General features: G+C 38.1%; 1 protein-coding gene across 2 annotated transcripts in view; it reads right to left on the bottom strand.

The window, feature by feature from the left end:
* Window positions 1-13,598: 13,598 nt before the first annotated feature.
* immp1l (inner mitochondrial membrane peptidase subunit 1) overlaps window positions 13,599-24,688 on the bottom strand; it is a 65,859-nt gene continuing 54,769 nt past the window's right edge. For both annotated transcript variants that reach the window (XM_055649263.1, XM_055649264.1), the window contains exons 5-6: window positions 13,988-14,098; window positions 13,599-13,800 (exon numbers count right to left, since the gene is read on the bottom strand). In XM_055649263.1, the coding sequence (XP_055505238.1) occupies window positions 13,738-13,800; window positions 13,988-14,098 (174 nt within the window). In that variant the 3' untranslated portion in view covers window positions 13,599-13,737. The remainder of the gene's footprint in view (window positions 13,801-13,987; window positions 14,099-24,688) is intronic.

Raw genomic sequence — 24,688 nt, 5'->3', positions numbered from 1 at the left:
ACTGTGACCCCCCCCTTGTCCTGGACTTCCCCAACATCAGGAACAATCTTCCTGCATCTAGCCTGTCCAACCCCTTAAGAATTTTGTAAGTTTCTATAAGATCCCCCCTCAATCTTCTAAATTCTAGCGAGTACAAGCCGAGTCTATCCAGTCTTTCTTCATATGAAAGTCCTGACATCCCAGGAATCAGTCTATGCCTGTCTTCTATGGTAAGCCAGTTCTGAATCCAAACTCTGAAGTCACCTTGGATCGTAGGCATCAATCTATATCAGCCTACTGCAAGGGAATTTGTCAAATGCCATTCTAAAGTCCATGTCAACAATATCCACTGCCATACCACATCAATCATCTTTGTCATCTCCTCAGAAATCCTCAAAGACAAAAAAAAATTTGGAAAGATGTTCTAATCCACTGTCACCCACTCTTTTTACCCATCAAAGCTGCAACAATTGATTTGCCTTTGCATAAGAAAAATTAATCAAAATTGAACGATCTGAAAAAAATATAATGTGATGAAGTCATTCAAATTATCTCATGCTGTATCCATATTATGCCAATATCAATTCAGCCTACTAATTACTGACTCACTGATCCGGAGAATTCATATTCCGGAATCTGTCCTGTTGGGAAAAGTAAGAACTAAGCTCACGAAAAGCCGCCCTCAAATCATTTCACATATTCAAATTGTCTCTTGAAATGTGCAACGTAGACTGTTACATAGATTACAACAATACAAATTTAATTTCCCTTATATCGTATAGGCTAGTTACAGCAGTATTTTACAAGATTAGATATGGCTGAATGTGTTTCATAGCCAATTAAAATTTTGAGCAGTACACCAGGTAATGTAATGAAATAAGATAGCCTGTGTGTGCAGCGAACAGTGCAATACACAGCAAGAACAAAGGAGCAGCCGTTACCTTTTTTCAATGTTGAATATAAAAGTTGGGATATTCTGATACAACTTGAACATGCCTTTGCAAAGATTTATCTTAATCCTCTGCATCATCTAAATATTACCTTTTAAACTAATTTCCGATTAAAGTTTAGCCCATTTACCCTCACTATTTTGCTATCTATATGCCTATACTGATTCTACATCTTGATCTTTTGAACTAATATCACTCCACACCAATGCTGTATTCTCATTTTCTGATTCATTATTAAAATGCTTAGGATATTAAGATCTTCAGAAGTCTTTAATGTATTCAATAATCAGCCTGCCTTTTCCTTGTGTATATTTTAAACAATAATGAAGGAATTTTGAAAATTTTAAATAAACCATCAAAATCATTAAGATTGCATTGACACTAATTAATACCTTTACATAATGGTTTTGCTTCACACTGGTACAATTACAGCACACACCTGGCCTGATGGCTGAGGAAACGTGAATTGAAACTGCTTTTGCATCAGTATGAATTGAAACTACATTGCAGTTTAGTTTAGAGATACAGCATGGAAACAGGCCCTTCGGTCCGCCGGGTCTTATAACCATATAACAATTACAGCACGGAAACAGGCCATCTCGGCCCTACAAGTCCATGCCGAACAATTTTTTTTCCCTTAGTCCCACCTGCCTGCACTCGTACCATAACCCTCCATTCCCTTCTCATCCATATGCCTATCCAATTTATTTTTAAATGATACCAATGAACCTGCCTCCACCACTTCCACTGGGAGCTCATTCCACACCGCCACCACTCTCTGCGTAAAGAAGTTCCCCCTCATATTACCCCTAAACTTCTGTCCCTTAATTCTCAAGTCATGTCCTCTTGTTTGAATCTTCCCTATTCTCAAAGGGAAAAGCTTGTCCATATCAACTCTGTCTATCCCTCTCATCATTGTAAATACCTCTATCAGGTCCCCCCTTAACCTTCTGCGCTCCAGAGAATAAAGACCTAACTTATTCAACCTATCTCTGTAACTTAGTTGTTGAAACCCAGGCAACATTCTAGTAAATCTCCTCTGTACTCTCTCTATTTTGTTGACATCCTTCCTATAATTTGGCGACCAAAATTGTACCCCATACTCCAGATTTGGTCTCACCAATGCCTTGTACAATTTTAACATTACATCCCAGCTTCTATACTCAATGCTCTGATTTATAAAGGCTAGCATACCAAAAGCTTTCTTTACCACCCTATCTATATGAGATTCCACCTTCAAGGCCAGTTGCCCAGTCACACTAGCTCTTTGTCATCCCACTTTCCCACCACTGTCCAACACACTAGGAATGATTTACAGACCCCAATTAACCTACAAACCCATATGTCTTTTGAGATGTGGGTAGAAACAGGAGCAGCCAGAGGAAACCCATGCAGTCACAGGGAGAACTTGCAAACTTCACACACGCAGCTCCCGAGGACAGGATCAAATCCAGGTCTGGTGCTGTGAGATAATCCACCTAGTGCATCTATTTAAATAAAAAATCATGTTTTGAAATATTTTACAAGTTTTGTTTGGGTTTTGGCTTTTATCATTATTAAGTGGTAAACACAATCAGTTGCATTTGTTGAAGCCTGAAGAATTGTCTTGAAATGCACTTTATCATGTAAAAATGCAATCAGTTTTTGTATTTCTATGATTCTTGGATTTGTGTGGCACAACTCTTTTTCAAGACATATTTAATTATAGAAGTAGACACAAGTAGGTCAGTCTTTCAAAGATCTGTTTAATGATTTATTTCTAAAAATATAATCAGACTTTACATTTATGTGGTAATTCCACATTTTATTTTCTCTGGTACATTAGGACATTACAGTAACATGAAAATCCATTCACATTTGGATGGTTTAAGTATTCAATTATTTAAAAAAAACATCCATTTGGGGAATTTTGTTCTTATATCATAAATTTTAATATGTAAAATCTTATTCATAAGATTTGAATATGTATCCTGACATCTGAGCTGTTGGCGAGCTATAAAAATTAGAAAAGGGTGTAAAATGTGGATGCAAGTAAAGCGTCTGTGCAGCATCTTCAAGGTTGAAGTCCAACTGAGGACCAGTCAGTAATGTGGAAAGAGCGGCAACCCTGGATTGATTGCTTTGAGGAAATGGAATCTATTGCGATCAACCTGCCAACTCCATATATACCAGGAGGTGCAGATCCAGAGCCTGTAGGATCATGAAAGACCCCTACCACCCCAGCAACGGACTGTTCCGGTTGTTGCAGTCAGGCAAGCTCCTCCCCTGTCACTCAGCAAAAACAGAGAGGCTGAGATGGAGTTTCTTCCCACCGGCCATCAGGTCTGTAAACTCTGATCTCACCAGGGCGTAAACACTGTTGCGTCTTTTTTAAATGTAAATACTGGTTCTGTACTGTTGTTTTGCACAATCCCGCAAGCATTGCGACTTTCATTTCACTGTACATCTTGTATGTGTATGTGACAAGTAAAATTGACTTGACTTGGTTTACACCGAAGATAGATATAAAATGCTGGAGTAACTCAGAGGGGTGGGCAACATCTCTGGAGTAAAGGAATAGGTGAGGTTTCCTGTCAAGACCCTTCAGCTCAACGGGTCAGGCAGCATCTCTGGAGAATAGCAATAGGTGACATTTTTCGGGGTCGAGATCCTTCTTCAGACTGAAGGTCTTGACCCGAAACGACACCTATTCCTTTTCTCCAGAGATGCTGCCTGACCCACTGAGTTACTCCAGCATGTTGTGTCTATGCTCATTCCGATTATCCGGACAATTTATTTCAATTTGCTTGTTATCCCTAATCTCTAGTATAAAAAACAGATATTAGGTTTTTATTCAGTTGGGCTAAAATATTAGATACTTATCATATTATGTAAATTATATTATGTATATTATAAATATATATTGCATTATATATACAAATATTGTATATTATGTAAATACTGTTCTTGTCAAGTACACAATTTAATCAAGTTATGTATATCATATTTAAATCAATCTCATGGATTTAACTGATAATATTGTACTCTTGAACTTTGCCACCACATCCAACTTCAGTGGCAGACGGTAGGAAGAAGGTTAATAGATGCTGTGCAGCACCAGATTGTCATGGCTACACTGCTATCTCTCAAAATCCTGTGGGATTATGCTAGTAAAGCCTGTCGATTGGCTGGAAGCTTTCACTGTCAGTCTCTCCTGAAGTGGCCCTTTGCTCAAAATTAATCTAAAGGGAAATAATTTGATTCCATCAACAGCTTTGGTGCTTGTGACAGATCAAACACATCTCCCTCAGCAACTTTGATCTGTGCTTGTTCCTTACTCTATTAACATCTGGGTGCAATTTGTCAGGTAGTAATAGATGAATGCTCGTCAAAGGAGTTAATTAATGGAGTGTGTACTGTTTGTAAGCATTATGTGAAAGAGGAGTGGTTTAGAAATAAAACCACCCACATCCTTGGATATATTCACAATACAGTTCATTTTAATTAGACAAAAGATAATAATTTGAAGAGTTTAAGTCTGCCTTCTCGATGTTTCATGAAATAACATGGACATAACAATAAAGGTAATTCTAAACAACTGAAATTATTATTTTTTCATCACTTAACTATTACTAATGATAAAGGGGAAACAGAATAGATGAGACTTACATTATATTTTTGCATGGACAGCACTAGATTTTGGCAAGCAGCAGGTAACTAAGCAGAGTGACAACTGATTTATATTCTTGTCTGAATGCCTTTGTGGATTATGAACATCAAGTGCAGAGTTAGCCACTGGTGCTGCTAATGGGTAACGAGAGTCCTGAGTCAAGAGTGTTTAATTGTCATATGTACCAGCAATGGAAAAATAAAATACTTACTTGCTGCAGCACAACGGGCCCATTAATGCAATGACACACAAATGAATATATAATAAGCACTAATACAATCAATTAATAATCAGAAATAGTAGGAGCCCAGACCATAATAGTTCAAAAGCGAAGTCCAGAGTAGATCATTGTTGCTGAGCCAGTGATTAGTGCTGTGCAGTGTTCAAGAGTCTGATGGCTGCCAGGATGAAACTACTCTTGAACCTGGAGGTTCTCAGGCTCCTGTGCATCTTCCCAATGGTAGTAGTGAGATGAGAGCAAAGCCAGTGTGGTATAGATCTTTGATGACAATAGCTGCTTTTTTGAGACAGCACTTCCTGTAGAGCAGCTCAATGTTAGGCAGGTCTGTCCCTTTGATAGATCTGGCAACGTTTACCAATCTTTGCAGCCTCCTTTGTCTCTGGGCTTTCGAGTTACTAGACCATGGTGCAACCAATCAATATCCATGTTCACCAGAGAAGCAGTCTGACACACTGAGTTACTCCAGGACCTTGTATCTTTTTTGTTACCATTTGCTCTCATTTAGTTTATCAGTCTCTTGTGTTGCAACATATGAAGCCTTCTCAAAGTCTACATAACATTGGTTACTACTAGGTTGTTCTCCTTTATCTATTCTGCCAGTTCAAGCTCAAAATTCGTTAACAGGTTTATGTGACACGATTTCTCTTTCATATATCTCTGTTCTTCTGCGGAGGTTGGCGAATCTCTGGAATTTTTTATCCCAGTGGAGGCATAATCATTGGGGGTACTGAAAGTGGTAGATAATTATTTGAAATATCAGAGAAGTGAGGGTTATTGGAACTGGCACAGAAGAGGAGTTGATGCCAATGAGCTTATTCCTGTTCCTTTTATTCTCGTTTGTGTTCTACCCAATGCTATTATTATTTTCTGAAGTGCACTCTTAATAATTAATTCCAGCCTTTTCCCTGCTCACTGGTCTGTAGTTTCCCATCTATTCTCTTGACCCTTTCTTGAACTGGGGTTCCAATGCTTCTTCCAATCTTCAGGAATTGTTGAATTTCTAGAATTTTGAAAGATGCCAACCACTCTGAAACTGCCACCCCCACCCCAAGTTTTAGAATGGTGATCACATGGTTCCCTTTCAGTCCCTTTTCATCCTCAAATGCCAGTACATCCTGACATTCATCTCTTTGATGGTCCACATTTACACCAGACCTGCAGCTCTTCACTATTTTCTGCGGACACAAAATATGCGATTGATTTTCTTGCCAATTTCTTATTTCCCAATAAAAAAATTCTTGTCTCAGTCTTTAAAGGACCCATATTAACTTTAGTTAATCTTTATACTTTTGCATATGTGTTGAAATGTTAGTCTTTATGTTTCTCATTAGCATACTTCCTCATTGTGCTCTCCCTTTTCTTATGAGTGCTGCGGTCCACCTTTTTTAAATTCTGAGATTTTCCTGTCCTCAGGCTTTTTCCTTTGATCTGATACTAATTTCATCATCTCGATACCCAGTAGAAACCTTTACATTTAAATACAAAGGAAGTATGAAATAACAATAGAAAATGCTGAGAATATACAGATTCTGTTTGCAGTCCATTTCCTATGAGTGATGAATTCAGAATTAGGTACTCCCAACCATGAATGTTATTCTCAGGACTCTCAGCTTGATGAGGGTGTTAAAGATTAAAATGAAGATAACGGCTCAAAACTGAGCCAGAAATGTATTAATAAAGGTTCCACTTTATTCGGTGGCTCTCTTGTGAAAAATACAAGTTTTTCAATAACTGAAATGTTATTTTGCTGTAACTTAACGTGTTAGGAATTTATAAGCAATAAAAAGGTAGTGATTGTTAACAAACGCCCTGGTGTTATATCACTCAGCTACAACATCTGTTTTATAGTGTCGATTGGAAGGCCGTCAAAGATGCATGAGGTGCAACAAAATAAGCGTGGGTTATCGGAAAAGATCAAGTACATACCTAAAGTAGCATCTTTGCAGACTAATCTGTGCAATCTTAGTATATGAAGAAAGGTCTCGACCCAAAATGTCACCCATTCATTCTTTCCTGAGATGCTGCCTGTCTAGCTGAGTTACTCCAGCATTTTGTGTCTATCTTCCGTATAACCAGCATCTGCAGTTCTTTGTTACACATATTCTTAGTATTTTCTATTTTTATTTCAAATTTTCTTTGTACTTAATTGTACAACAAGCAACTGGCGTATCATCACATTTACTTGAATTGTTTGATGACCTACAAAATGCATTCTGTAGTCAAGAGAATTAAAGGAAATGGCAATTTACTTATAGAGAAGCATGAAGACTTGTTCTAAATATTTATTAACAAAGTAATTTCTCCGTCCCTTCCCCACCCTAGTTCCCCGACTAGTTTCACTGTCTTCCTGATTAAGTTTACTATTTGTATGCCTTGTTGCCACCTTCCCATCGGCCAACAATGAGCCATTGTACATTTCCTTGATCAGCGTCTGCTTTCATCTGAACTTTTCACACCTTATATGCTTTGTACCCTTCCATATCTCTAGTTTCTCTCTCCCCTGACACTCAGTCTGAAGAAGGGTCTCGACCCGAAACATCACCAGATTCCTTCTCTCCAGAGTTACTGCCTGTCCCGCTGAGTTACTCCAGCATTCTGTGTCTATTTTTCTAAATGGCTGCTTGTGTTTCATATAATTCTTAAATCACTAGCGAATGACAGGTACGCACAGCTTAAGTGCTAAGAGCTCAGTATTTGGTTTGTTAGCAAAACATACATGCCAGTTCCATGGTATTGCTTCAGTTTTATTTGCCTTCTGCTGGCCTAAACGTTTTAGATGGAGGCACACAGGCAACATATGACAATATTACAGGGACATGCGATGCGATCCATTTTGGGAGGTCAAATGCACAAAAAAATGTAGATTAAATGACAGGAACTTTGGGAGATATGAGGAGTTTCTGTGTGCAAATCTATAGGTCCTTAAAAGTGGCAACACAAGTGGATAGGGTGGAAAAGAGGATGCAGTAAATGTCATTCATATCCAATAGGAAAACTAACCAAAGGATTCCCCCGGAAGCCAAGAGAAAACTTAGTACAACAAATCATCAGAATGGCAAGTGTGCTCAGTTAGATTACCAAAGCTATAACGATTATATAATCATTGGTGATTTTGTTTTTAAAATGTGTAAAATAATAAAGCATATTGCAGTTAAACAATATCTTCACAGCTGTCGTTTTCAACTGTACCTTGCACCCCAGAGTATTCATCTCTCTGTTCTCCCTCAGAATCCACAATTCTGACATCATTAACCTTTAAGTCAGCCTTGTATTAACACTTACAGTAGGAAATGATCTTGCCATCGAATTAAACTCGAGGGAGGTTACAACATCAGGATTGTTCAAGTTCACACCTATGTATTAATTAACACACTGCTTCCAATCGAAACTCTGTTTCACATATACTAAGAACTTAAGTGCTAGTCTGAGTGTTGACTGTATGACTAATATGAGGATTTAAAGACTGATAAAACATACAATTAATGTCGTATTAATATATACTACATGTAATTCTTGAAGATCAGTTTATTACCAGGGCTTTAAATATTTTAAATGGGATGTGTACATTTTGGCAAAACATTATTGAAATTTACCTGGACCTTTTCAAAATGAACTTGAACATTTCAGTTAAGTAGTACCTAAAAGTGTACGTAAGATATTCAGATTCAGATACAGATTCAACTTTAATTGTCATTGTCAGTGTACAGTACAGAGACAACAAAATGCAGTTAGCATCTCCCTGGAAGAGCGACATAGAATATGATTTCAATAGACATATTCTTATTGTTTAATTTCTGTTTTTGGTAAAAAAGTGAGTTAATTTGAAAGATTGAATAGAATGGCGAGTTCCATTCTGTCACACCTTACACAGGAATTACATTGCAAATAAGAGTCTTGGCAAGTATGTGGATCAAGCACCGTACATTTCTTCAACTAATTTGCTTTGTTCATTTCAAACCTTGTGTAATGCATGAAGTGCTATTCCGTCTTGAATTGAGTATAATGGACACAGGCCCTATTCCCCAGAAAACCAACGGAGAGGGGTACCAAAATGGGCGTACAAATTTGATTGGGTAATCCTAAAGATGTTATCTCCACATGGTTGGTGGGGGAGCAAATTAAGGGCTATAAATTTAAGATGGCACTAAATAAATCAAATAATTTGGAAAATGCTGCTTTTCCCAATGTGCGCTTAAAATGTGAGCAGTCCCCCCACATGAAATGATGGAGGCAAATAGTGCAACTGAGTTTATAAGGAGGACATGCAAGCATATGATATGGGCATAAATATTAGCATGAACAGTTGAGGAATTACCTTGTTTGTAGCACGCATCCAGTGTGAGAAAAAGCATTTTCAAACCATAAAAACTGAACAGAAATTAACCATTCAGAAATATCAGAATTAACCATGTTCTTTGTTACCTTTCAGAGGTGTCAATGACACAGAAATGGCCAGTTGATGCTCAAGTCCTTTTGGAAGACATGAGTTGGATTGAAGGTAAAGATTAATGTCAGGGCTATTTTGGTTCGGTTGGTTGCACTGTTATTCCTGAATTAGAGGAACATAACCAAAGATGACAATCAAGCTGATTATTGGGCGATATTGAAGTTATCTGATGGACAATAACTTGATAGGAAAAAAAACAAATGCTGGGGTAAATCAGATTAGGCAGCGTTTCTGGAGGACATGGATAGGTGATTTGGGTCAGCCGCTTCTTCAGACCGATTTTTGTGGGAGGGGAGGTGGAAAAATGGGAAAAATGGTGGGGCGGGACAAAGCCTGGGAAGTGATGGTGTCATTGCAAGAGGCAGGTTAGGAAGAGGTGTAGTCCTGATAACTGCGAGTCAGTGTGTTTATCGTAGACGTTAGACCATAGTCTGTCCCCTGTGATGAAGAGAGGTCGAGTAAGGGAAGAGAGGCGTTAGAGATAGTCTGTGAATTTGTGGACAGGGTGGAAATTGGTAGTAAATTTGATTACATTTATGTCACGGAGAAGGAGTTGGGGGGATAATGCCAGTGAATGTTTGGAACATGGACTCTTCGAAGTAACCAACAAAAGGGCAGGGTCAGCTTGGGCCAATGCAAGTGCCCATGGCTACACCTTTAACTTGTTAAAATGAGAGGAGTCGATAGAGAAGTTCTAGAAGCAGGGCCAAGCATTTTAGCAGCAGTCAAAGTACACAATTGTGCAGATTGAGAGATTATTGTTGGTAAAAAGCACACCAAGGCTGTGAATATTTAGTTTAGACAGAAGTCTTAATGAAGATTGTGTGGTGAAAACAATATACTGCAGTTCAATTTAATTAATGAGATACACATCTTTATTATAACCATATAATTCAGCTATGTTATCTAATATGCTGCCTTTCTTTCACATCTATAACTTTTGAGATATTATAAATATTGATCTTTTGATCCTTAATTTAATCACTCCACTATTGGCCATGCTTTCATCTGCCGAACCCTCTGCTCCAACACACATGTTTCCTAAACTTCTGTGACTCTACATCTATTTTCTGTTATGCTCCTTTCCTTCCTTCAAAATGATCCTTTTAAAACCTGCTTCTTTGACTACGCTTTTGGGCATTTGCCTTAAAGTTTTATTTAATTTATTTAGTTTTTTCAGTGAAGGACTTTGGAACATTTTAGTTTGTAAAGAAGTACAAGTGGCTATTATATATATATATATTTTTCAAAAAAAGGTATTGCAAATGCACTTCCAAAAATGCTTATTACTTATTTTTGTCTTTTCAAGCTGACCAAAGCTACACCTACAGTTGCCGATGCGGTGGTGATTACATTCTTCCTGTAGAAGAGGCAGAAGAAAATATGTTTCTCGTCTGTTGCAACACTTGTTCTCTAAGCATAGAGATCTTGAACAGAATTTGAAATCTCTTTTCACTGGTGCTTTTCTTTTTTTAAACTATTTATGCGGAAGATAAATGGCCATAGAATTTTCAGCAGCTATGGAAAAGAATGGACACTAGCAAAGCAAACTGTGATTAAATGAACTACCAAGCTGCCCAGCTGAATTACATTTTACATGGTTCATTCAGTCAAATCAAAACTAGATTGCAAGATTCAATACAATGGCAGCTTATGAAGTTAGAATGATGTATATCCGTCCGTGCTTGTTCCATGGAAGGTTATGAGAGCTTTCCTGCCAAACACTGAATTAATTGCAGCAGCCCTTTTTTTTTGTTCAATATTTTTACTTTCTGAAGAACACACAGTGAATGTGCACATAGACTCTCCTTGGAAAAGAGGTGGAGCGAGGGACAAAAAGAGCTGGAAGTTCTTGGAGACAGGAGGAGTACTCCTGCCTGTACCCTTCATCCTCCAACCAACCAACTCCAAAGTCAATAATTTAATACTGAATAAATGTATACATTGCTATTGATTGAAGGATAAGTGATACTATTTGTTTTTTTTATTTGTTGGATGTTAAAAGCATCATTCTTTTTAAAAGATCCGCATTTTGTTACTATAGCCTTAATTCACAATGGAGCTTCCTGGTTTGGAGGTTCTCAGATGTTCAAGACTGTCCTAATCACTGTCGATCTACCTGTTAGGTAGATTAGAACATTTATGACCCTCATTTCAGGACTATACATAAATCACAAACTGAAAATCAGATCTGTTTTCGAGCTGTTCTGTGCAAGACAATAGTACTTACTACTACTTTTCTCCTCATTGCATTTCCTTGCTTCCCCTTCTGCCACGACCAAGAACTAACTCTAACTCTAGCTCACACTACACCCACGTAAAGAAGTTGTAGCATCACTTGATTTACCCTCCTTAACGTAATCAATGTAAAATTCACCATAGTTGAGTGAGGCCATGTTTGACAATTCATCTGAGTGGATAGATTGTTGAAATATTTTATTATGGTAAAACAATATGTTTTGATAAAATATATGAATACAAAATGAAATAGTTACTCTGACTCCACTCCATTATCAAAAGTAAAGTAGTATAAATAGCATTAGCCATTCAACATCTTATCTAGCCCTATATGATAATTCCTAAGCTGTTTCTTTTGAACATTTATCCATCAGCTTCAACTGAGCAGCTATGGTACAGTGCAGTACTGCATGAGTGACCTGAAGCATTCCAGAACAAGTTCTTTTAAGGACTGTGAGCTGCTATTTCTATTTGGAGCTTCAATCTACAACATTTGCAAGAAACGATTATGAGAACCTAATTTGGCATTCATACCATAATATTACTTCATCTGGCAACAGATTTCTCTCTCTACCAAGTAAATGAAGTTAACCCAGGACCAAAGCTGATAATTAGGAGATCCACTAAGTTAGAAATGGCTTGAGGTAGCCCATTCAACTCAGCACTAACCTCTGTATGATACTTTATCTGATACCTGCACGGGTTTCAGCCAATCCTGTAAAGTTCAGCGTGGAAAAGTGAATCTTCCACTTGCAAGTTATCAGTATGGTGTTGAATTCACTTTAGATTAAGGTACCTGTATATTCAACATGGCAGAATTGGAATAAAAGAAGAAAATGCTTTGCCGAGCATCAAAATAAGAGAATGATCAATTTAAACGTAAACCATTATTTTGTTGATCTCTGCTTTGATGCCTTGAATAGCAGTGGCATTTTTAAAGTGAATGCAATGGTTTAAATGTAATTGAACCAGAGGTCCCACACGTGGACTAATTAATTATTCAAAGAATATAAATTCAAATTCCACTACTGCTGTGAATTTGAGTTCGGTTTAATAAACAAATTCAGAAAATAAGGTGTTTTCAAAATTCATGACCATGAATCTTTCAAACTTTCATTAAAAAAAAAAACAGGTTCACTGGAGCCCCTTCCACTGCCCTTACACTGATCTGGTATGGATCAGGCTGGTAATTCAAATGCTCAAGTACAAAAAAATCTTGAACTGCAGAAGATGGTGAACCTTACCACTATCAAAAGGAAGTGCTGCTTCAAGAAGCTAATATTATCAGACTCACACCACCCAGACCATGTTCTCTTCTTGCTACTATCATCAGGAAGGTGGTACGGAAGAGAATCATTACCTCCAGGTTCAAGAACAGCTTCTTCTCATGAATTGGTGTAACTACTCTACTTTGTACCATTATGGTGCTGTATGTACTTTGTTTTTTTGCACTATCATAGGCTGGTTTACCTAGAATAACTGATAATATCTATTGTGTAGGAAAAAGCTGCAGATGCTGGTTTAAATCGAAGGTAGACACAAAATGCTGGAGTAACTCAGCGGGACAGTCGGCATTTCTGGAGAGAAGGAATGGGTGACATTTCGGGTCTGAAGAAGGGCCTCAACCCGAAACGTCACCCATTCCTTCTCTCCAGAGATGCTGCCTGTCCTGCTGATAATATATATTTATTGCAGTTACGTGTTTTTGCTTGTAAAGCTCCAGCATGTAAGAATTTAATTGTTCCAAATCATATCGAGTGCAGATGGCAACTAAACACCTTGATGATATAACTTGTTCCTCAACTGAACTTTTCATTGTTGCCTTACAAATTATGAGATAAGAGGCATACAGAAACTATGGGCATTCACCACCCTTGCCTACACTCTGAGCATCAATACTACTTGTGATAGCATTATTTAGCATTCCTACTGACTGGCTGAGATTATCTCAATCATGTTCATCTTACTACTAGATTTGACAACCTGGCTGTGTGACTTCATCTTTCTTCAGATTTGCATTTCCCGAATTCATGACCACAAAGACCTCAACATCCCTTCTGTAAATTATTATTGGAAACATTACAGAATATTGTACCTTGTTTGAAAAAAATAACTTTATTTATCCACAAAGTACTTGTAAAGTCTCTCATTGCAAAACACCTTCTGGTCTTGAGTTGGATTAAAATTAAAAAGTCAGTATGACTAAGAATCAATCTGTTGCTGCACACTTCCATCATCGGGAGGAAGTATGATTTGGACTTTCTTGCAGGTACCCAAAATCACGTGGAGGCCAAATCTAGAAAATACAGATCCATATTAGTGTAATGACTCACAATGTTATTATTCATCAGTTTAGCTTTACTACTTCAGTATAACCAGTGTAAGATTACAACTCTATGCGATTCACCAATGAAAAATATGGAGATTATAATTGGAAAGAGCTATTCTAATGCAAGCAAAATGTCTTCACATAACAAGTTTACCTTTAAGCATACTCGTCCCCGAATCAGTGCATAAGGAACAGGTCCATAATTCCTCGAATCTGTGGAATTCAGCAAGTTGTCACCTTCTAACCAAACATGGCCTTTTGGCACCTGAAATAAATATTTAAAAAATATTTTTGGAGGGTTTAAGATGCTCAAGAAACAAAAGTCAGGCAAGAAAATAAAAGGACCTTATTATTTTTTAAACACTATTATAACACCTTTAACACCAAATTGATCCTTACAATTGTCTCACAACTGGCTGGCAAAAGGTGTATTCTCAAGCAGAGGAAGTTATGGCATGTCCAAATTAACTGCACACATTAGTGCTATCTGCCTGCAAAATAATAGCCTATATTGCTGATACAACAGAACTCTCTGATGAAACGGCTGTCGAATGTGTCAAGGAGGTTACTCTAAAAACCATTTAATTCTCGAGGAGCTTCTGCCCTTTTTTAAATGAGTGTAAAACCTTTCCGGTTATTCCCAATGAAGGTGTTTCATTTGCAGGCCACTCAGTATCGACTAACTTGTCATCAGTTTTTAATCTTCTACATCTAGGAAGGATTTTGCACTGAAATGTTTTCTTCAAAAATTGCTAAAGTTTCTTAAGATATAACAAGGAGTAAATGTCCAGCCATGCTAGTATATTGATGTGATTTTATTTTCAATGCTTGAGTAAACATATATACCCTTTAATTTCAAAATAATGCAGTCCATTCAAGCTTAACGTTGTTAAAATCAAATCATGTAAAGATAGAAAATGCTGGAAATTTTCAGTAAACTAGACAACATCAGTTGAGAAAGAACCACAATTAGGTTTCAGGTTACTGATGATTAGCCCTAGAATGATGATTAACCAACTAGAAAATTGTTACTTGACTTTCTAGATATAATTTGCATCGTTTTTTCTTCCTTTGTCCCTGTCAAAGTGAGACCATCTGAAATCACTTAATCAAAGTTACTATGTGGAATTGCCTGGATATATAGGGAAACAGATTTCCTGCTGCTTAGGGAATCTAACGACAATTAGAGACGCATTTAGAGCAATGATAGTGTGAACAATATTCAAAGAATGATAAAAGTTTGACCCAATTCTGCAAACAGATAAAAGTTGAGTTAATAATTAATTTAAATTAAATTAAAATTTGATACAAATAGTTTTTTTAAACAGAATCCTTTAGGGATACTTAGACAAGCCATAACATCACAAAAACAACCGAGCAGGTTCAAGGGGATAAATTATCTAGAACAGTTCTTATGTTTCTCTTGTTTGGAACACAACCCTTTGACTTACTCTGATAATTTCAAAAGCATCAGCATGGATAAACTAAAAGAATGGAAAAGTAATTTATATCTTTGTGCAGTGACTTTGCAATTTATTTTTCAGTGGAACAAGTTACTGGCAATTATTTATCTCAATCTGAAGCTATAAGACAACAGATGGGGTAATTTTTCGTATGGTGGGTACCACTTTCACATGAAGATGTAAACTTTAAAAACATCTACATAGAACCAGCAGCCTAAAAAATGTGATTTGTTATATATCTATCTATATATTACTAAAACTTTCATCTTGCGTGTGAGTTTGCCTGTTTGTTTACATGCTCATCATGATCTGACTACACCAAAACGGTACACGATAGCGCCACAATTTTTGAACCACCTTATTCTGTTGTGTAGTGTATAAAGTTTTGTTCAGATAGATGTTATATTTTACAAGTTATTTCACATTTTCAACTTTAAAAAAATAGCAATTTGAGAAAGATTTCTTCCCTTTGAAGCTATGACTTCACAATAGGACTGTAGCCATCCCAGATTACAGTGTTGTTATCCCAGGACACCCAGTCCTGCCAGCCCTAGCAAGTGCAATTGTAAGCAAAGATCCTATAGCGGAGCAAGATAGACCACTCCTGCAAAATCTAATAGACTGACATGTAATACGCAATTGAGCGTAACTTCCGCCATTTCAGTAACCCCAGCCCTATCCTTGACCCAACCCGACTTCAGTTATGCGTTCAGTTAAAACGGCACATACCTTGTACAGGGAGGAACTTGAGATGCTGGTTTAAACCAAGGCTGGAGTAACTCAGCAGATCAGGCAGCATCTCTGGAGAGAAGGAATAGGTGATATTTCGGGTCGACTTTTTCGATAGCAGCCATGACCCGTTACTGAGCGATTTCACCCTCCTCCCTCCTTTACTACAAAAACATAAACACTTTAATTTCCCCGGACGGGTGGCGGGGGGGCCCGAATGCTGCAAAAAATGTAATCTTTTGTTGCGTGTTTTAAAACATTGCGGGACCAGGGTTTGTTTTTAATATAATGCTGGAGTTACTCAGCGTGACAGGCAGCATATCTGGAGAGAAGGAATGGGTGGCGTTTCGGGCCGAGACCCTTCTTCAGACACTTTATTTTTAGAAAACTGTGTTTGACCTACAAAATAAATGCAACATTCCTGTGAAGGGGGAATAAACCGAGATGTACAAGTGTCGGGATCTCTCTCTCTCTCTCTCTCGCAAACACATCCTGTGCTTGATTTCGCAGCTTTATCCTGCGCTACTTAATCCAAGGGCGAGCGAACGGCTGGACAGACGGACGAAAGCAAAAATCATAGAGCGGAATAGATGAAATTTCGGGTCAAGACCCGTCTTCAGACTGAGTCAGGGGAAAGATGAACAAGAGATAGAGACGGTACCAAGGACAAATGAATGGAAGATTATGCCTATATCTCCCGTTTCCCTTTCCCTTGACTGTCAGACCCAAAATGTCACCGAATCCGCTCTATGACCGTTGCTTTCGTCCATCTGTCCTCGCGTTCGCTCGCTCTTGGTGCCGGCGCATCTCACCTCAGACTCCGCCGAACAAACATACACTTGTTGGAACCAAATTACAACATGTTTTAAAATCTTTAATTTAATCCCAAAAGTGATTTTTAAAAATCGGAGAATTTTCAAAGACGTTTATCGCATTATATCTATGCAGGAATGCTGATGCAACCGGTTGAGAGTATTAAGAAATAAAACTAAGTAAGTAAGTTTATTGGCCAAGTATTCACATACAAGGAATTTGCCTTGGTGTAACATGTTTAAATGCAAACATGCTTAAATCCAAAGGGCAAATGTTAACGATGATCTCAGAATGTTCATCACAGTTAAAATTGATGTTACACGGACTGAGGCAGGGAATTTCAGCAGTAATTAAATGAAAAGAGTGTGCCTTGGGTGATGCGTTGTGTTAGTGCTTTGACAAGCAGCATTTTGGCCTGCATGAACTGAGTTCTCAGTTATAGACAGTCCCATTTTCACCTATGATGGCCAGTGGAGATATCAAACAAAAGTAAACCCACAGCATTTTTGCTTGGCTGTTGATTCAAAGTCTTGCTCCAGGTCACCTGAGTGTCTTGTCAGCCAAGGAACTGTTTGTGTCAAAGCAAGAGTTTGGGAAGGAGGGAGTTTGGAACCAATTTGAGGGAATAAAAGTCGGAATATCTAAACTATAATTTCATAACAGGAAATTATTGCAAGAAGGATATGATTTGGTAACATTTAAATGTTTTCAACAAGTGTTCCATTTTAAATTTGTTAATAGCCATGTTAAAAGAACAGGTTATAGGGTCTTGAGTTCCTATAGGAGTCCACCATTATTGTTGCCAACAATACCATCTACTTTTTTCAACAAAACACAGAGTGCTGGAGTGACTCAGTGGATCAGGTAGCATCTGTAGAGGGAATGGATAGAAAGTCAGAACGTCCCAACTAAAACATCGCCCATCCATTCCCTTCATAGATGCTGCTTGACCCAATAAGTTACTCCAGCATTTTGTGTTTTGTTCAATCCAGCATCTGCAGTTCCTTGTGTTGCCATTTACTTTTTTTTTTTAATGTTTTAAGAATGTAAAATAAAATATTTGAAAAGCAGATTCAAATTAGGCCTTGGTGTGATATTCTATAAGCAGAATTCTATTTACAATTTGTTATAGGACCAAGACATGATTTTTTTCTAGTGGAATGTGTAAAGCTTATTACAGATTTTTATCCCAATAAATTTCAGTTCAGTATTTAATAAACTTGATCGGGAACATGCTTCTGTTAAATTGGCCTAAAACTGTAGGGCAATGGAACAGCGGTTAATTTACCAGACCAGTGGTTCGGAGACCTAAGCATCCAGAGAGCTGAATCCAAATTCTACCACAACAGGCGTAAAATTGATCTTAAACTGATAATTTGAATTGTCAAAGAAACACCAACCGGCCTCGGTAAAAACCTAGCTCCTAAAAACCTGACATCAGTCTGGACAGATTGATACGTATGTCATCTCTCTGAGAGAGACTGTGAATAAAGTGGTGCGGTGAATAAGGGAATGGAATAGTGACTGTCTACCTGAATTCACTCAATTCTGGTACAGTGTTAGCAGACTGATTGAGATGCAGATTAGTTTGTTATGATATACACCAGTGTGCAATGAAATTCCTTGTTCACATGAAGCCCAGAGTAATCAGTAATGACAAATGCAACAATAAATGAAATGAGTGCAAAAGATCAAAACTAGGCAAGATTGCAGTGCAAGGTCTCAATGCCAGCCGATTGAAAGGGAACAAACATAACTTGTATCTGTGAAAGGACAGAGAAAAAAAAAACTACACACTAGTTAATATGGCACATTGGTACAAACGTGTTGCTCATAGATTTCTGAGCATTCACACAAATAAATGGTAAATAGCTAGGACTTCCACCTAGCTGCATGTTGAATGTACACACCACCCCCTCATCCCTCCTCAACTAAAGGGCCGGTCCCACTGTACAAGGTAATTCAAGAGTTCTCCCGAGTTCTCCCCTGATTCGAGCTTGTGTAATGTACATAGCGGGTATGTAGGAGCTCGTGGATGTCACGTAGCGGCTTGTACGAGTAACGGTAGGTATTCGGGAAATCTGGTAAACTCGTGACGTTTTTTCAACACTGAAAAATGTCCATGAGTAAAAAAAATACTCGTGATGAAAAAAATTGTTACTTTTTACTCGTACGAGCCCCCTACGTACCCGACACGTATATTACATGAGCTCGAATCAGGGGAGAACTCGGGAGAACTCTTGAATTACCTCGGATAGTGGGACAGGCCCTTAACTCATGCAATCCATTGCCAAGTATTGTCCTAGTGCCAAAGAGAAAAATGTAACCCTTGCCTTTTCAGGTATTTTAATATATCCAAGAACGTATATGCAAATGGGTGTAGATATCTCCAACATATTTCTTTTGGGTAAGAGATGTTGATCATTATAACCCTCTTCAAATATATACAGCCTCTTTTATCTTATATGCAGATACCATTTTCTGCATCATATTGTCTCCATGTCATGTTAATTGCACAGCAAAACAGAAGGGAAAATACTATTTGACATAAGCATAAACTGCAAACCGTGCTTGTACTTTTAAGGTAGCAGAAAATTTAAAAAATCACATATTCCAAACTAAATGCCTGAAAGTTTGCACTTTTTAAATAATAATAAAAATTACATCTGTTGGAAATTAGCAAATGCTTTGCATTCTAAAATAAGCCATCGTGTTTCACTGATGTTGCCACTGTTTCTGGTGCCGGCTAAGAATCACGCTGTGATATCTGCACCAGATTTTATTGATAATTTACGCCTGTGAAAGTGGGAAGGCTGAGCCTCATTTTGTCATTAATGTGCACTCGCAGGCTTCTGAAGTGTTTGCTGCAAATCATACTGCACACATTAGAAGTTTTGCATCTGAACAGAAATAAAATCATTTGAATATTTCTAATTAATATATCGGAGACAAATTCATCGTGGAAAGGATCAATTGGTTTGGACACTTCTGCAGCTGTAATTAGAAAAAAAATGTTAGTGTGTCCAAGAGTCTGAGAATCAATATTTGCATCATTGCTCAGTACTGCAGCACACAAGAGTGATGTTAGTTAATGCAGTAAACTGTGACTAAACAAAAACAGCAGGGATGCAATTCTGAACTGCATGCCACAGAGTTCTATATTGGCACAGTTGGATGCTTCCAGTAGCAAAATGCGCGGCACTTATCCCATTTAACACTCCAAGCATTTTGTAGTCTTTTCAAATACTTTCAAACGCTACATGTTTAAATTAACAATATAAGGGTCCTGTTCAACTAAAATGGACAACAAAGAGACCATTCGGTGCAACAACGCCACCATATTTATGCACATCTTACCCTCTACCTGCTCTTGACTCTAACTTCACCGTTGAACTGAGAAACACTGCGCTGTTGGACGTGCTATGTTTCAGATAAGGCATTTAACCAAGCGTTGTCAACTCTTTTGGAGGAACATAACACTATTTCAAATACGATTAGGGAGAGATTTCCCCCTTGTCCTGGGTATTATTTACTCAACAAATATTTTTAGAACAGATTATCTGGACATTATTACAGCGCCTTTAATGAGAGTTTGTTATGCACAAATTGACCTCTTCACTTCCTACATTACATCATGCTTCCTTGGGTGTAAAGACATTGGACATCTTGATAAGAATGTGACAGCTGATACATAATGTAAGTCTTTATTTCGTCCCTTTCTTTCAACTAATCTTGTCAACACATCCTACCAAGAGCTACCCCTGCTGATTCACTGTTCCATGGACACAGATTTGGTCCTGACCTAGTGTGCTATTTGGAGTATGCACATCTTCCTTGGATTTTTGAAGGTGCTCTGGTTTTCTCCTACATTGGCAATTCCCATTAAGTTAACAGGCTACTGCAACTCACTCCTTAGGAAAGTGGTACAAAGAATCAAAGGGGACTTAAGTGGAAAGTGAGAGAGAATAAGTTGCAGGACTATGGAAGAGGAGGAAATGAGACTTATGGGGAATTTGCTCTGCTAGGGGCCGGCATGGATTCCATGGGTGGAATGTCCCCTCCCCCCCCGTGCTCCTCAAGTACTTATGTACCTAGTCCTTAACTTCATCTATGCTCATTACCTCAACCAGTCATGTGGCAGCAAGTTGCACATTCTCACCATTCTATGGGTGCCCAAATTCCTTATTAGACTAATAGCAACTAATCTTGTATTGTGAACCAATCTATAGTTCTGGAATCTTCCCCAGCTCACGGTGGTGCAGCAGTAGAGTTGCTGCCTTACAGCGAATGCAGCGCCGACCCGGGTTCGATCCCGATTACGGGTGCTGTCTGTACGGAGTTTGTACTTTCTCCCCGTGACCTGCGTGGGTTTTCTCCGAGTGGTTTGGTTTCCTCCCACATTCCAAAGACGTACAGGTTTGTAGGATAATGGGCTTGGTATAAATGTAAAAATTGCCCCTAGTGGGTGTAGGATAGTGTTACAGTGCGGGGATCGCTGGTCGGCACGGACCCGGTGGGCCAAAGGACCTGCTCCCGTGCAGTATCTCTAAACTAAACTAAAAACTAAACTGTTCTTAATGTACCCAATATGTCATAAGTTCTGTTGTCAGGGTTCCACAGTTCTGTTGTAAGTTGGATTCCAGCAGATCTGTCAGCACAAGTTGACCCCCATATTTATCTCACTAGGTATAGCTCCATTTGCCTTATGGGAGGCATGTATTTCAACTAGGTTTCGGGTATACGACTGCCACTGGGATAAGGGAGCTGGATTTGGTCTAAGATGAGTGTCAAAATGTGGAAGCCATTCCTCATATTCCAATGAGAACAAGGTCAATAATAAAAGAGTCTTTGAGTGTTTATGTAGTTATATTTGTATTCCCTTATCAAACATTCTTGTTTATTAACAATTAACAGTCTAGAGTAGGCTCCGACAATGAGAATACGTCGCATCTGCTTGCTCTGTCCTACGGAAAGCTAGTTAATGAAAAAGTTTCCAAGATGAAGCATCAAGGGTTAGAGCAAGATGACAAGGTCATTCATTTATTAGACTTCAAAAGGGGGTCATTAGAATGTTCATGAAAGATCTGGCCTGCTGTCACAGGCTCAGCATGAACGGGGCAGCCATATAATGATCAGAATCCTGGGGCTTGCACCAAGGCTAGACCTGCCAGTGGGCCTGTGAAGAACCAAATGGTAATTGATTCTGACATCAATTATGAATAATCTCATCACTTTATCAGCTTAGGCTTGTCACAGCTCTAATTAAGCCACAGTTCTCCATACATGAATACAGGAACAACGCATTATATTCTAATAATGGCCATCAAGAACCAGCAATAGTCTATTTTCGTGTTCTGCAACTTAATGATCTAGACTTACAAATGACAAGGACCTCTAATTACCTATATGTGATGTATATTATCATTGCTACAAATCAGAGGTTAAATACTGCAAAAAAATTGAGCGATGAATTGGGTCCAAAGGGTAGCACCACTGTTAGTATTAGACAGTAGCCTCGGGCTCAGATGTAGAACAAAATACAGTAGCTTTAACTTAATGGGAATGCTGTAATATAAAAAAAGGTTTCTTATCCAATCATTCCTATTAAGAACGCAGCACTAATTGTCCATGTATTGATTGGTGTAATGTATGCAAAGTACCTGAGAAATTAAATAATTTGCCCATCTTCAATATAAAGTATTCACTGTGGTAAGTGGACATATACTGTCTTATTGAGGTCGGGGGCAGGGATCTACTCTATGGTAATGAGGGAGTAAGGACTTCCCTCTCGATCATTCTAATCATGAATCCTATCTCTCCAGGAATTTATTCAGTGCCAATTGCAAAAGATCACACTGAGATTAACCATAACAATAACTTCAATCGATAAAGCATCCTTAAATTAGTAAAATGCACGGAAGTGTAATATGGGCATCACCATTACCATGTACAACATAGGTATATAATAGGACAATAAGCTTCAGTTGATGGGTTGCTTTGGGGAAGAAATAGTAGAAACACACAGAGCTGAACATATTGGGATTGATCATGGAGGAACAGATATATTGGAAGGATAGTATAGCTGGGAGTTGTAAAGCGAGGCAAGAACGTGGAGGAATTTCATGAGAAGTGTGTAAAGTTTTACTGCCTCATAAGAACATTATTATTTGCAAACTTGTTATTGCAAGATAAAGTTATTAAAATAAAATGTGAGTTGTGGATACATTGAAACTACTTTCAGTTTTCCTTAATAACCTTATCATTACTGATCCTTATGGCACCCATCATTAATTGTCTTCCAATCTAAAAATGACCTGTTTATCTCTATTGCCTGTCATTTAATCAATCCTCTGTCATTACTAAGATGTCAGCCTGATCTTGTTTGTCCAGAATCTAAGTCTTCTGTGTGGTACTTTATCAAACGGCTTTTGAACATCCAAATACACCACCCAAATTGAGGGATGACCTTACAGAGGTTTGTAAAGGTTATTAGTGACCTGTATATAAGATAGAATATTTTTCCCCAGGGCAGGAATGTCTAGGAATAGAGCACATAGATTTAAAGTGAGTTGAGAGAAATCTAAAAGGGATCCGAGGAATATTCTTAAGCATAATAGAGAGTATAGAATGTAGAACAGTACAATACAGGAACAGGCCCTTCAGCCAATTATGTCTATGCCAACCATGATGCCAATCTAAACTAATCTTATCTGCCTGCAGATGGTCCATATCCCACTATTTCCTGCCTGTTCACGTGTTTGATTTAATTCCTCTTAAATGTTGCTTAAATGCTGTTTCTACACCTCCCCTAGCAATATATACAGGTACCTACTACGCTGAGTGTAAAAAAAAATTTGCCTTGCAAATCTCCTTTAAGCTTTCCTCCTTGCATCTTAAAGCTATGACCTTTAGAATGTAACATATTAGTTGACTATGACTGTAAACTCTAACTATGCCTCGCATAATCGTATATCCTTCTCACCTCTCAGCCACCAAAGAAAAGAATCCAAGTTTATCCAGCCTTTCCTTATAGCTAATACAGAATCCAGACATCATCCTGGTGAACCTCTTAAACAGAGTCAGAGTCAGAGTCAGAGTCAATTTAATTGTCATTTGGACCCCTGGAGGTCCAAACGAAATGCCGTTTCTGCAGCCATACATTACACACAAATAGACCCCAGACACAACATAATTACATTTTACATAAACATCCATCACATAGCTGTGATGGAAGGCCAAACATCCACTCCAAAGGCTCCACATCCTTCCTATAATGTGGCAACTGTAACTGCACTAAATATTGCAAATGTGGACTAATCAACGTTTTGTACAGCAACAACACGACTTCCTAACTTTTATATTTAATGCCCAAGCCAACAAAGACATTCATGTTGTACTCCTTCTTTATCAACCTATTCACTTGTGTAGCACTTTCAAGGAGTTATGAACATGCAGGATTGTGAATATCTTGAAGGAGCTGACAGAGGAAGTGATGGAGGCAGATACATTTACAACATTTAAAAGATGCTTGGACAGGAACTTGGATAAGTAGGGCATTTAGAGATATGGGTTTTGTGCTGGTAAATGGGATTAGTTTAAATAAGTATTAAAGCAGTAATGGTCTATTTCCGTGGTACGATTCCATGATTTTTAAATAACGCTAGAAATGCAAACATCCTCTCAGCATCCACCCTGTCAATTCACCTCAGGATCCTGTTTGTTTCAGTAAGATCAATTCTCAATTCTCAAAAAATATGAGTAATATTGATTCATAATGAGATGGTACATAATACATATTTTGAGTGAACATAGCACAGCGCATGAACAGTCCCGTCAGCCCACAATATCTG

Source organism: Leucoraja erinacea, chromosome 18 (assembly GCF_028641065.1).
Source record: "Leucoraja erinacea ecotype New England chromosome 18, Leri_hhj_1, whole genome shotgun sequence".
NCBI lineage: Eukaryota > Metazoa > Chordata > Chondrichthyes > Rajiformes > Rajidae > Leucoraja > Leucoraja erinaceus.
This window is presented reverse-complemented; position numbering and strand designations above follow the sequence as displayed.